The sequence below is a fragment of the Chaetomium tenue genome (genome assembly GCF_020726465.1).
Source record: "Chaetomium tenue strain MPI-SDFR-AT-0079 chromosome Unknown F5144scaffold_5, whole genome shotgun sequence".
Classification (NCBI taxonomy): domain Eukaryota; kingdom Fungi; phylum Ascomycota; class Sordariomycetes; order Sordariales; family Chaetomiaceae; genus Chaetomium; species Chaetomium tenue.
The window spans coordinates 749819-763477 of NW_027117333.1; the positions used below are offsets into that span (position 1 = coordinate 749819).

Sequence of the window (13659 nt, forward strand, 5' to 3'; positions counted from 1 at the left end):
TAATGTAAATGCTAAGCTAGATAAATATAAGTATATATTATAAAGCTATCTTAAAGATTAACTATTAAAGTTAAACTTCCTACTTAGCTATTATATAAATGGATTTTAACAAGTAGAATAAATAAGCTTTACTCCCCTTTTCTAGATAATAGCCCGAGAGCTAATTACTATTATTGTCACGATTATGGACGCATGCAGGGCCAGTGGGGATGCGCGGGAAGCATCCCCAGCCAATCGTTAAAAGAACCAGTAAGGAGAGGATCACTCTTGGCAGAGTGATCCCAAGCAGGCGGGATCGTGAGGCTCACCACGAACCTAGTGATCCCGCAGAAGGAGGATCACTTAAGCAACCGCGATCCCCAGGAGGAGGGATCACAGGGAGGACGGTGATCCAGATAGTATATAGTCACTCGTGCTGGAGAGCTCTGGGAGTTCTCCAGTTAGCAATCACAACTACAGTTCGCTACAAGCTCACAAGCCTACTGTTGAGACAAGTCTATTGTTGTGCACCCTTTGGCTCCACCGAACCTAAGCATCCTCGAGAGATTACCTTCAACGAAGCTGAACCCTAACAGGATAGGATCCTGGACAGGTTCGTCACACGTTGCTAACTCCCTTTAACTCTGTTACAGTTCAGGATTGAAGGTAAAACGGCACCATGGCCACCCCCGCGCCCACTACCGAACAGATGCGAGAAGCCATCGAGGAGATCGCAGCCCGAGTCGCTGTGACTGAGACCAAACTCGCTGCGACTGAGACCAAACTCGCTGCGACCGAGACCAAGCTCGCCGCGGCTAAGAACGAGCTCACGGCAACCAAGAACGACAACGCGGCACTGAAGGTCCGACTCGAGGCAACCGAGGCTCACGCTAAAGAGCCGACCAAGGATAGAGTCAAACTCGAACAACCCGAGAAGTACGGAGGAGACAGAGAGGCGCTGCCCGGATGGATCACAGCGATGCGCAACTACATTGACCATAACTCTCACCAGTTCGTCACCGAGGCATCTAAGACCAGATACGCCGCCACTCGACTCAAGGACACGGCACTCAGATGGTTCTCAGGGGCACTGAAGGACTATCTCGAGAGAGCGGACCACCAACCCTTCACCAGACGGGTCTTTGAGGATTACTCCGAGTTCGAGCTCGAGATTCAGAAGGTGTTCGGAGACAAGAATGAGAAGTTGCACGCGCAGGAGCGGCTTAGCAAGCTACGACAAACCAAGTCTGCGATGGCGTACGCCGCCGTATTTCGACAAGACTCCATGAAGGCAGAAATCAACGACGAGGGGCTCAAGAAGATGTTCTATGATGGCCTGAAGGAGGACGTCAAGGACGAGCTGTACCAGAAGGACGAAGTCGACACGCTGGACGATTACATCGCCATGGCCATCAAGATCGACGAACGACAGTACGCCCGCAAGCAACAAAGGAAGGGCGCAAAGACGTACCACACGGACAGCCACAAGGCCAACGACAAAAAGAAGCGACAACACAAGAGCACTTCTTATGGCACGCACTCAGGGGCCATGGATATCGACGCTGCCCAGGCGCAAGGGGCAGGGAAGAAGAACAACGCCAGAGACAAGTCTGGCATCACTTGCTACAACTGCGGCAAGAAGGGCCACTTTAAACGTGACTGCCGCAGCAAGAAGGAATGGCGACCAGTTCCAGGAAAGGAAGCCGCCACCATCGACGAGATCAGGAAGGAGGTCCGATTTCGAGAAGTCGCGGCGGCCAGCTACACACAGGACGACCTCGAAATCGACATCGAGCAAGCCCTCAAGCGAGTCGACGAATCAACGGACTCGGATGAGGAAATTCCCGAGGAAGACGTCGACCGGATCCCCGAGCACGAGTATGCGCTCTGCTTGTGGCACGATGAGAGGGGAGAAATCGCACCCCCGCCTCACATCGCAGTAACCACAGACAATTGGGGACTCAACCTAGTCCAGGAGGACAACGGACTCTGGCGCACCAGAAGGGATGCAACAGAAATCCCAGGCTCCAATCTAACTTTTCTGCGAGACCGAGTCCTGGATCTGCGAGAAAGGGTATTTCAGCTCGAGGAAGAAAAGAAAAGACTCGAAGCAACCCTCGAAAGGAGGAACGCCGAGCATCAGCGCCTCCTTGCGGAAGTAGACATGCTCAGGGGCGAGGCACTGTCGACTACGCAAAAACAGCAACAGACGGGGGAAGCCCTCGACAGAATGTTCCAAGAAGTGCAAGAGCTGCACGACGACGTCCAGCAAACCAACGGAGGAAGCGTAACGGATCACCTCCCCTGGGACGGACCATCGTCAGACCTCGGCGAGATCCACGTGGACAGGGTCTGCTTCCCACGCTACGCCTACCGAGAAGCACAGGAACAAAGGAGAGCCCAAGAGGACGACGCCCAGGATTGGGACGACTACTGGTCCCGGCATCAGTACCTCAGCAGAGGGAAACCAACCTCAGACCTAGAAACAACAGGACTGAGAGGGGTGAACGGGAGATTCCAACTTATGAAGGAAGACCACCCGCGGATGAACCCCAACAGAAGGGACCACGCCCACCTACCGTGGTTCCAGTGTGTAGCGCACGAATGTCGCTACCACTTCCAGACCAAATTCCAGTCAAACCACTGGCCCGTCAGGCCACAAAACGAACGCGGCGAACCAACGCCCACGACTTGGGTCTACGACCACGGGAGTGCACCCGCAGCACTGCTCTGGAAAATGGACATGATCCCAGACGGCAGGCTCAGGATCAGTCCTAAGAACGCCTGGCCGGAAGGATGCAACGACTCCCGCTGGACGAGTCACTGCGAACAGACGGACTGCTTAGTGCACGCAGACGCCAAACTAGAGGAACATGCGCAATCACGGGCGCAACGCGATCGACCTCGACCTACGCGAGCGCAACGACGCGAGAACAGACAGCCAGCGGAGCCGCAGGTGATACAATGGCTCCAAGAACACCAAACGATCGATGCCGCAAGCCAAGGTGCGGACAGGGACGCCTCGACACACCGTGAGAGCTTGGGAAACGGCTCAGGGCCCTCCGAGGGGCCCGACGATCTCTAACTCCAGAACAACGGAAACAGGCTGCGCAGTACAGGAAGAACTGGCGCAAGCAAAAGTCTTACATCGATCTCCCAGCAGACGAATACGAAGTAGCTGCTGCACGAAGTACCAAGCCAGACAACAGGCTCTGGATCACAGCGCGGTGGGGGAAATTTGAGGCCCTCGCGTTGGTGGATGGGGGAGCGCAGATGAATCTTATCTCGCCCACATTTGTGAATCAACTCAGAATCCCATGGAGGATCAAGAAAAAAGAATACATCGTCAAGGGACCATTCGACACACAATGGGCACGACGAGAGACAGAACCACTCGACATGGAGGTGGTAGGAAAAACCACCCAAGTGGTATTCGACATCGTGGACATGGGACCAGAGAAAGACATGATTCTCGGACGCCCATGGCACAAGGACTACGACCCAGACATCAGTTGGAAGGGAGATGGCCATCTGCGACCGCGAGAACCGCGGGAGCATCCAACCGACTTGATGGGAGAACGCGCAGAGCAGGAGCCACGGATGAGCAGAGGGTCAGGACGAACCCCCTCTACGGGCCCACCGCAGGAAGCAGCAAGTGCAGAAGAACGCACTCTGGAATCCGGAAGAAGCGGCACACGACACCAAAAGCAGACACGGGAGAAACAAAGCATCGCCGTAGTCTCAGTCAACGAGCAAGGGAAGCTCAAACACGAAACATGGGTCAGTCGACGTGAAGCGGCAAGCATTGAGCTGCCAGCGCAAGAAATCAAGATACTCGAAGCATCATTCATCGAGTCAGGAAGCAAGTTTGCGTACTATGAAGGCGCACCAAAAAATACAACAACGGGGAAGATCCCAGACGACTACAAGGGGCACCCGGCATTCACAGCAAAGCATCTTACAGGGCTACCTGATCACGGACCTTGGGACCACGAGATCAAACTCAAGGAAGGAGCCCAGTTGAAGTTCTTCAAGGTGTACCACACCAACGAGAAGCAAGACGCAGAGTTGAGGAGTTATCTCGAAAAGAACCTCGAGATCGGACACATCAGACCATCGACATCTCCAGCAGGCTACCCAGTCCTCTTCGTTCCAAAAAAGGATGGAAAGCTCAGGATGTGTGTAGACTACCGACAGTTGAACAACGAGACGGTGAAGAACCGCTACCCACTGCCACTGATCGCGAGGCTTCGAGATCAGCTGTCAGGGGCACAATACTACACTCGCCTCGACCTTCCAACTGCCTACGCCCACATCCGCATCAAGAAAGGAGATGAATGGAAGACGGCTTTCCGAACACCCTACGGGCACTACGAGTACCTCGTCATGCCATTCGGATTAACCAACGCACCAGCGACATTTCAAGCCGCCATCGACCACGCAATTCGACATTGCCTCGATAAATTCGCAGTCTGTTATTTGGATGACATTCTCATCTACTCCAAGACACTCGAAGAACATAAGGAACACGTGCGGCAGGTGCTGGATGCCCTGCACGAGCACAAGTTGTCAGTCAACAAGGACAAGAGCGAGTTTCATGTCAAAAAGACAGTGTTTCTGGGTTACGAGATCTCCCCAGGATGGGTCAAGATCGAACCCGAGAAATTGGAGGCTGTCAGGACGTGGCCCACGCCAACAAATGCCACAGAAGTCAGAGGATTCATCGGATTCGCCAACTTTGTCAGGATGTTCATCAAAAACTTTGGCGACACCGCGAGACCCCTACACGAACTCACGAAGAAGGATGCCACATTCCAGTGGAAGCAGGAGCACGGGCAGGCTTTCCAACGAATCCGCGACGCGATAATCGCCGATCCAGTGCTCATGCTGCCTGACCCCAGCACACCGTTCGAAGTCGAAGCCGACGCCTCGGACTTCGCGATCGGAGGACAGCTTGGTCAGAGGGACAAGGACGGCAAGCTTCATCCAGTTGCGTTCTTCTCCAAGAAACTCGAAGGACCAAGGCTCAACTACCCGATCCACGACAAGGAACTTCTTGCAATCATCGAAGCATTTCAGGAATGGAGACCATACCTCAGCGGCACAACACACGAAGTTCAGGTGTACACGGACCACAAGAACTTACGATACTTCACCACCACAAAGGTGCTGAACGGACGACAAACTCGATGGGCAGAATTCCTGTCCGAATTCAACTTCACGATCCACTACAAGAAAGGCTCAGAGAACGCACGAGCGGACGCCTTAAGTAGGAGAGCGGATCACCACGACAACACATCCGAAGCCTCACCACCATTGCTACATCAACAGACAGACGGATCGCTACGGCACGCTTCCCAACCGACTGAAGACTATGAGATCGCAGCGCTTCAGCAGCAGTCGGAAGATCCCGAAGCCAGACCTCTGCAACCGTTTGTAGAATGTTGTGCGGTCTTCAGGGAACAACGATTGGAACGGAACTTCCAAGGAACCATCGCAGACGACAAGCGCGATGCATGGCAAGAAGAGCCAGAATCCAAGATCGCGGGATTGCGACTTGAAGGAACAAAACTCTGGTACCACGACAAGGCCTACGTCAGGCCCAGCGACCAGAAAGAACTCATTCGGAAGATCCACGAGTCAAGACTCGGAGGACACATGGGAATCAGCAAGACAATTGCGAAGATCAAGCAGAATTACGACTTCCCAGGAATCAAGCAAGCGACGGAAGAAGTCCTGGCGGAATGCGATCTCTGCGGACGAAGCAAACCAGGGCGACACAAGCCGTACGGGCTATTGCAACCATTGCCAGTTGCAGAACGACCATGGAGCTCGGTGACGATGGACTTCATCACCAAGCTGCCACCATCGAAAGACTCAGTAACGGGAGTGGGATACGACAGCATCCTCACAATGGTGGACAGACTCACCAAGTGGAGCTACTTCCTTCCCTACAAGGAGTCATGGTCGGCAGAACAACTCGCAGACGTGATCTACCGCAACGTTACCTCGGTCCACGGATGGCCGGAGGAATGGATCACGGACAGAGACACAAAGTTCGCATCGAAGATTTGGCAAGCCCTGATGACGAAGTTGGGTACGAGGAGTAAGCTTTCGACTGCTTATCACCCACAGACGGACGGACAAACGGAGCGACTCAACCAGATCGTCGAACAATACCTGAGAGTGTATGTCAACTTTCAGCAGGATGACTGGGTCGAGCTGCTGCCAACAGCGCAACTCGCCTACAACACCACCGTCACGGAGACCACGAAGGTCACGCCATTCTTCGCGAACTACGATTACGAAGCAGATTTGCGACAAGGGCCCGATGTTTCGGTGCCCAGAGCGGCAATCAAGGCCGACAAAATGAGCTCGCTGCATGCGATGCTCAAAGAGGAACTCGAGTTCGTACGAACCAGGATGAAGAAGTTCTACGACAGGAACAGACTCGAGGGACCTCGCCTAGAAGAGGGGGGCAAAGTTTACCTCATTTCTCGAAATCTTCGCACGAAGCGACCAAGCAGGAAGCTCGATTTTCGCAAAATCGGACCGTTCAAAATCGACAAAAAGATTTCGGAGAACAACTACGCACTCGCGTTACCCTCAACAATGCGACTACGGACCAACGTTTTCCACGTCTCACTTCTGGAACCAGCGCCCAGGAACGCGCGGCTCGACAAGGACGTCGAAGCAGAAGATGAAGAGGAGGAATGGGACGTTGAGGAAGTCCTAGACTCGCGCATCACGAAAGGACAGTTGGAGTATTTGGTCAAGTGGCTGGATTTCGGCCCAGAAGACAATTCATGGCAACCAATTACAAATCTCAACTGCCCCGAGAAACTTCAGGAGTTCCACCAGAGGAACCCGGATCGACCAAAGGAAACGCCGCGGACAGGTCGACCCCGGCGAGGAAGGGGTCGTCGAAAGAAAAACTAACGCGGTCAGCAAAAACAAGAAGGAGGGGGACGTTACGACGCACCCCTGACCCCAGGAAGGGCTGGAGGAGGTGGGCGCAGCAGCGGCCAAGGACGGTTGCGTGCTGGCAGACTCCCGACGTTCCTGCTCCGCCAGGACCTCCCCCTCCTGCTCAAACATCGCCAGGGCCTTGCTATCCAGGGCAAGGCGTTGGGCGCGGAGTCGCTCCGCCTTCGCAAGAGCGGCCACTAACGCCTGGTTTGCCGCACGAATCGCCTCGCTGGTCTCCGCCTCTTCGGCGTCCAGGCGGCGCTTCTGCGCAACTAGTACGCGAACCGCAGATCGTCGTAACCAAAGGAGTCGCACGACGCGTTCCCGACACGAGAACAGGACACACAGGTGTCGTCCCCTGGGGGGACACGGCAATCGAGGATTTTCTTTTCTTTGCAACGGGTGCAGCGCACCATCTTAAGAGCCACAGCGTCAAGGATGTCGGCGCGGGTGCGGCGGCGATCGGTGCTGGACTTTTTGGAACGGTTCTTGTGCACACGATTAGGAGGCATGATTGACGGTGACGGGGAAGGAAGCGATGCACTTACCAAAAGAGAAATTAGGGCTGTTGGCGCTATTTCAAGGAAGACGGCAGGAGGGCAAGTCGTCGGGACGCCGACCTCAGGAGGGGGGGCATCGTGTCACGGATATGGCCGCATGCAGCCGGCCGGCGGGGTACGCTGGCAATACCTCGAACCAATCATTAAGAGGAAACACGTAACCAATGAATGGGCAAGGACCGCGGTGCTCAGAGTGCTCAGGGCCAAGACCCGTGAGCATCATGAGCACCCTCTGCTCAGAGTGCTCAGGGCCAAGACCCGTGAGCATCATGAGCAACGGTAGATAGACAAGTATATAGTCACTCGTTCTGGAGAGCTCTGGGAGTTCTCCAGTTAGCAATCACAACTACAGTTCGCTACAAGCTCGCAAGCCTACTGTTGAGACAAGTCTATTGTTGTGCACCCTTTGGCTGCACCGAACCTAAGCATCCACGAGAGATTACCTTCAACGAAGCTGAACCCTAACAGGATAGGATCCTGAAGTAGGTTCGTCACACTTAGTACCTCGGTGGTTGTTCCTTTTGAGTGGGGTGTCTGGGTGCCCCACCCCCGCATTGTGGGTCGCATCCATCCTTCCCCCCACCTCGCCAGATGAGTCCAACCTGGCCAGCTCCGACTCCTCCGTCCCGGCCGCTCGCATCTTTTCTACCCCCTCGATTCATTCCGGACAGAAAGAGATGACAGCCAACTCGGCCTGCCAGCACCAGCACGATGCGCGAATCAATGGCGTCACCAAAACCGACGCCCCGGTGACGACCCATGGCACAATACCGCGGGCTTTGCCTGGCATATGCTTCGACTTGCGAGCAAAGATCGATGCATTCCTCGCGGAAAAACCCGATGATGATGTCTTGCGCAACGTGCAGCGCCAAATTCGAGTGTCCATGGACGTCATTCATGAGTCGCTGCGCCGATATGGGTACGTGATCCGATAGCATGGCCCGCGGCCGACAACGGGAGTTATTTCGGCGAAACCAACCCGGCTGACTTAATCGTGCGATCCGGAAAGGGTTGATGACCTCTCTCTCTCATATAACGGCGGCAAGGACTGTCTCGTTCTTTTGGTTTTGATCCTCGCTTGCCTGCCTACCTGTGCCTCCGCCTCCGCCTCCGCCTCCGCCTCCGCCTCGTCGCCTTCTCACGATGCTCCCCAGCCCTCAACGATCGATTCTGCCCCTCGTCCCCTTCAAGCGATATATATAGTTTCTTCCGATCCGTTTTCAGAAGTCGAAGATTTCGTGGCGGCGTCCGCAGAACAATACCATCTCGACCTCAAACGCTATGCGCTCCCTATGCGACCGGCTCTTGAGGCATACCTGGAGGACACCCCAGCAATCCAAGCAATATTTTTGGGGACCAGGCGGACTGACCCGCACGGGGAGTTCCTGACACATTTCGACCCCACGGACGAGGGCTGGCCGCAGTTTATGCGTGTCCACCCCGTCATCGATTGGCATTACGTCGAGATCTGGGCAGTGAGTCCGCTGTTTCTTTCTGGGCCTATGTATTATTCGAGGGTCGTGGGTGATTTACACGGCGCAAATGATGCTCTGGCTGACTCTTGAGCAGTTCATCCGGCACCTCCAGATTCCGTTTTGCGAGCTGTACAACCGGGGGTTCACCTCGTTGGGTGGTGTCACTAACACCCGGCCAAACCCAGCGTTAGCACTTAGCGGAGACACTTCGAAGTTTCGCCCAGCATACGAGCTTAGGGATGACGACGAAGAACGCCTCGGCCGGGACTGATCAAAAGTCCCCGCGCGATTCGTTTTGAACCGAGCCCACGCCGCTGAGATTTTGTGGCGCTTGACTACAAGTAGACAGACGATTTCCAGACTCCGTATCCGTATGGCTCCGCCCTGAAGGTTACGTACGGCATGGCCATATTTGGGTAGATAGGACTGGCTTTACGTTACAACCTTTATTATAGAGGATAGAGAGCATCATAGATGGCGCCCCGTGGTTGCATGAACACCGCTGCCCCACGGGCTCCCACCGAGACGGCATACAAAGGAAATAGCTCAGCAAACGTTACGGTTTTTGGACAGGTGGGGGGGGCTCCGCTGTGGAAAGTGGTTGGTAGAAGTCTCAGGAGGTTCAAGTTGCTCTTAGAAACTCTTGATATCTGGCATCACAAGAGGTGGAGCTCCTGCTGCCAATTTCCAACTCCTGTTTATCACAATAGTTCCAAATTGCGTTCATGCATTGCTACACTTTTGGCTTACCACCGTGTTCGCCCGAGGATATTTCTCTCGCCACCCTAGCATGGCCAGGAAAAAGCCATATCCAAGGGAGTTAGTTGCCCGCTCCCGGAATGTGTCTTATTCTCCCGCGTTCAACTTGGTCACTGCTCGGTTAGCACACACTCGGGATAATCACACAACACTCACGCACGGTCTATGGCTTTGCCCACATTGATTCACATAAAAAAAGTTGACCGGTTACGGAATTAAACGTGTATTATCAACGGCCGCGAACGAAAGCTGCGATATCTGCATGCAATCGCTCTTCTATGTGTACTGCCAAGCACCGAAAGTGGCACTGGGCAGTGAGTTGATCTTCAAGTTGACGGGGTGGCACTCGCTGTAGTTCGCCGCGTTCGTCTCGTTGCGGGCCACCAAGTTCCAACCCGGGCCACCACCGCCCGAGGCCCTCGGGGGGCAGGCAGCCCAGCCCCAGCCATTTCCGTTAAGGTTGACGAAACCGCCGCCCTGGTAAGCACCGAAGCCTTCCAAGAGGCTCCCGGCGGGGATGGCGGCCGAATGAGCCTGTGTGTAGCCCATGTTCCAGAACGGGTCCAGGTAGGCTTGTTGGCCGCCGGGGACCATGACGCTCATGGACACACGTCCGCCGCTGGAGACAATGACGGTCTTGTCACCTGGCGGGCAGGCATCGCCAACCTGCTCAGGACAGTAACTGCTCGTCTCGCCATTGAGGGTCCAATGCCGGCCGGCCGCGGTGACAGGCTTCCCGTGGATAGGAAGGGTGGGGTTGTCAACGGTAAGAGTGAAAGGCGTTTCCGTGGCCGGGAGAAGCGCCAGGACGTTGTTGGTGCAAGAGTACATGAACTTGCTGTAGCATGCACCGGCGCAGTTGGACAGAGGCTCGCCGGCCGTGATGGGGCAGAGAAACTGGTTATTCCAGCAGACGTACTACATGCGAAGCCTTGATTAGTCCAATTCCGTATGCTTGTGTTGCGGAGGGGTGACACGACTTACCTGGGCCGGGTCGTACTGTGCCGGACCGCAGGTCTTGAGGTCCCCCAGAACACCACTCGCCAGTCCCACGAGGGCGGCAACGGCCAAAGTGAACCGAGGCATGTTGTGGGCTTTGTGTACTTGTCGTCTAAATAACGACGGCGGTATAGGAACGGTGCTTAATAAGGTATTTACCGGGATAAATGGGTGGATCGATAGCCTCGATACATTTGAGGGGGTGATGATGGGATTGAGGTCGACTTTATACTGCGCACAGCCACAACATCCGATTTCCCATCATGACGGGCCCGTCCGCGACACTGACGGCAATGTAGCATCCTCGGGTCACATCGAGAACTGAAAAGGGGGTTAGTGGCTGCAGGCATTGGATCATTCTGCAGTTTCTCGTATTCTCGGGCCCCCATCTCTGGGTCCAAGTTTGGAGAGGTATGTACAAAGGACTTACCCAGCTTGACCAGGAACTTCTGTGATATGAACCGAAGGAGAAGCACCTCGCGGAGAAAGACAGCTCCACAGCAGACATTGGATTGGCTTTTGGACCAGCCACATAATACTTTATTTAGCCTCTGCCCTTGCTTGCCCTTGTCTTTTGACACAAGCCTCGCGAATGGATGCGCTTGCTTTTCTCACTGGAACAGACCTGGACGGAGCCTAGGGTTGATGCGGGGTGCGGAAGTGATCGACCGCCAAGCATCTCGTATTCGACCCCTCCCCCCCAAATAGCGAACCGGGCCAGCCCGGCTTTCTGCGGGACGGCCGAAGCAGCGAAACAAGCTTCCAATCGGCGCGGCATTGCTTGTGATAGACCCACATCGGCAAGCCTTTTGCCGGGTGGCCCAGCTCACCGAGCCAACAAATGCGCGAGGGCTGCCTCGGTAGCACTTTCGACGACCTCACATTGACGTCGCTTGCCGTCACACAATCCACACGGCCTCGCTTGGAGTTATGGACTTTCAACACAACCGACCCCCAACAAAAACGACGACATGGGCGGGGATTGGCAACGTCAAGGTCGCATGTGCGGGCCGCCAGATTTATATAGGCCGGCCCTCGTCAGCTCAGCAGCCCGTAACTGGCCACCCGGAATGAAGCAACCGAGTTTATGTCGATGCCGAATTCGGTGCCCGACAATACGCATGACTAGTGCTCATGGGCGGGGGGGCCTGTTCTGCTTTCTTGGGCGGTTCTTCCTGAGGCGCCCAATATAGCGCCGCTGGAGCAGCGCTTTGCCGTACTCGTAAATGCCTTCCCAGAGCAAGGCGATGGTGGTGAAGACAACTAAAGGGACGGCAATCTTCCAGCTGTTGGGCAGGCAGTCAGTGGACGGGACATGAAATCCTCTAAACTGAAGGGGGTAATGCGTACAAGTAGCTGATGTCCTCTTGCAAGACGCTAAACGGCTCGAAATTCTGTCCAAAATACCCTGTTAGGAACGTTAACGGCAGGAAGATGATGGTTGCGACGGTGAGTTGCCTCATGGACTCGTTTTGGTAAGCTGATAGGGTATTAAAAATGAGCCCAATCATGCCGTCGGCTGAGCCTTTGAGCTGATTAAGCGTCTCAGTGATCAGCACGCAATGGTCGAGCACATCCCCAAGATAGATGTAAGTCATAGGCGTGATAATTACGCCGTGGTTCGGGTCCAGGAGGTGCGTCATGACCACATCCGGTGACACCTTAGCTTCGTGATCACGCAGGGTATTGATCAGCGTCGTGATGGGGCTGATGAAGGACAGGACTTTGTTGATCTCGGATATGAGAATATAGAGGCTCTTGGTATGCCCGATGTTAGGCCGGTTAAGAACGTCCAGTTCAAGATCACCTATCACGTCGTCGTAGCAGGCCGTGACTGGAATGGCCAAATCGATTATTGCGTCCATAATGGCTTGTCCAACTAGGGAAGCATCGCATGACCTTGCACAGCACAGCGTCAGCGGTGGGCCCCAGGGGAGGGGCGGTTAGGTGGTCAGGGTGACTTACTGCCTGATGATGGTGTCATCGGTCTGAAGCCGTCGAATGATGGGCGTTTCAATATCATGTGCCGATTGCTCAAAGAAGCTAAGGATGCAGTTGTCGTTGGTGAGGAACATGGACACCTGCTCGCAAGCCACGGCCAAGTTCCTTGGGGAGAGGGCAGAATGTTTTTCCATGTACTTGGTCCGTGGGTCGTTCGGCGAGGCATGGTAGCGCTGTAGTGTACGCAGTTGGCTGATATCTAACACCTCGGAGAAGCCAGTGGGTTGAGATCTTAAATAGACCCCAGCATTCCCAGGAATGGACGACCTTCCTGTGCCCAAGGATTTCTCTCCCAGGTTGTCGGGTTTCCGGCGAAACGCTCTCTTCAGGCGCCGCAGTAGCCGTTTTGGAGCCTTTGTGCTCCGTTTGCTCCGCACGCTCTTACGACTAGTAGTATCGTCTTCAGACTCTGAATCAGAATCTTCACTTTCTGATTCATATAAATGGACCAGTTTTTGGAGCGTCAACACGATAAAGGCATGTGTGGGGAACCTGTCGGCGGTTAGCATCCGGTATGGCCACTTTCGAGGCGTTCCTATCCCCTCCACATACCATTCCGCCTTTGTCCTGTTTTTCGTGTTCATCATATCTTCGATCGCCAACCGGTGGAGGTTTTTATGCCGGCCCAGGGCTTGGATAACATCCCAGCTAAGACCATTGACATTGATCCAGCGACAACTGGCCCATTCGGGTTGGGGCAGGTTCAAAAATCCCGTCAGTGTTTTATTGTCGAGTCTCTGGAGGGTGAGGCGGTCTTTGGAGAAGTCGACGACGGTGATTTCGCAGGGGGCGCTCAGTGTTGCCATGGAGGCATGGCCGCCGTCCGGTTTGCTCGGATCCACACCCGGTTCAGCGCCGGCTGTAAGGGGGTTGCGGATGTCGTCAGTAAGGCAATCAAGGAGGGAAAGCGAGCAAAA

General features: G+C 54.7%; 3 protein-coding genes across 3 annotated transcripts; 1 reads left to right on the plus strand and 2 right to left on the minus strand.

The window, feature by feature from the left end:
* The first annotated feature begins 8027 nt into the window (after positions 1–8027).
* Positions 8028–9699, plus strand: F5144DRAFT_576250 (uncharacterized protein). Its single transcript, XM_066789120.1, has 3 exons — positions 8028–8427; positions 8518–8983; positions 9078–9699. Exons 1-3 carry the CDS (start codon positions 8186–8188, stop codon positions 9252–9254), a joined length of 885 nt encoding a protein of 294 aa, XP_066640954.1. The 5' UTR covers positions 8028–8185; the 3' UTR covers positions 9255–9699.
* Positions 9700–9920: 221 nt separating this feature from the next.
* On the minus strand, positions 9921–10932 carry F5144DRAFT_535262 (carbohydrate binding-domain-containing protein). Its single transcript, XM_066787032.1, has 2 exons — positions 10727–10932; positions 9921–10660 (listed from the first exon to the last, which is right to left on the minus strand). Exons 1-2 carry the CDS (start codon positions 10826–10828, stop codon positions 10019–10021), a joined length of 744 nt encoding a protein of 247 aa, XP_066640955.1. The 5' UTR covers positions 10829–10932; the 3' UTR covers positions 9921–10018.
* Positions 10933–12066: 1134 nt separating this feature from the next.
* On the minus strand, positions 12067–13548 carry F5144DRAFT_593763 (uncharacterized protein; the record flags this gene model as incomplete). Its single annotated transcript, XM_066790500.1, has 3 exons — positions 12067–12640; positions 12707–13234; positions 13295–13548. The coding sequence occupies 3 exons, from the start codon at positions 13546–13548 to the stop codon at positions 12067–12069; spliced, it is 1356 nt and encodes a 451-aa protein (XP_066640956.1).
* Positions 13549–13659: the final 111 nt, after the last annotated feature.

Excerpts from the sequence above, each read along its gene's own strand:
- F5144DRAFT_576250 (XM_066789120.1), top strand. The coding sequence starts at position 8,186 with ATGACAGCCAACTCGGCCTGCCAGCACCAGCACGATGCGCGAATCAAT. Across the intron at positions 8,428-8,517 it reads GAGTCGCTGCGCCGATATGG|GGTTGATGACCTCTCTCTCT; the intron begins GTACGTGATCCG and ends CGATCCGGAAAG. Across the intron at positions 8,984-9,077 it reads ATTACGTCGAGATCTGGGCA|TTCATCCGGCACCTCCAGAT; the intron begins GTGAGTCCGCTG and ends ACTCTTGAGCAG.
- F5144DRAFT_535262 (XM_066787032.1), bottom strand. The coding sequence starts at position 10,828 with ATGCCTCGGTTCACTTTGGCCGTTGCCGCCCTCGTGGGACTGGCGAGT. Across the intron at positions 10,661-10,726 it reads CACAGTACGACCCGGCCCAG|TACGTCTGCTGGAATAACCA; the intron begins GTAAGTCGTGTC and ends CTTCGCATGTAG.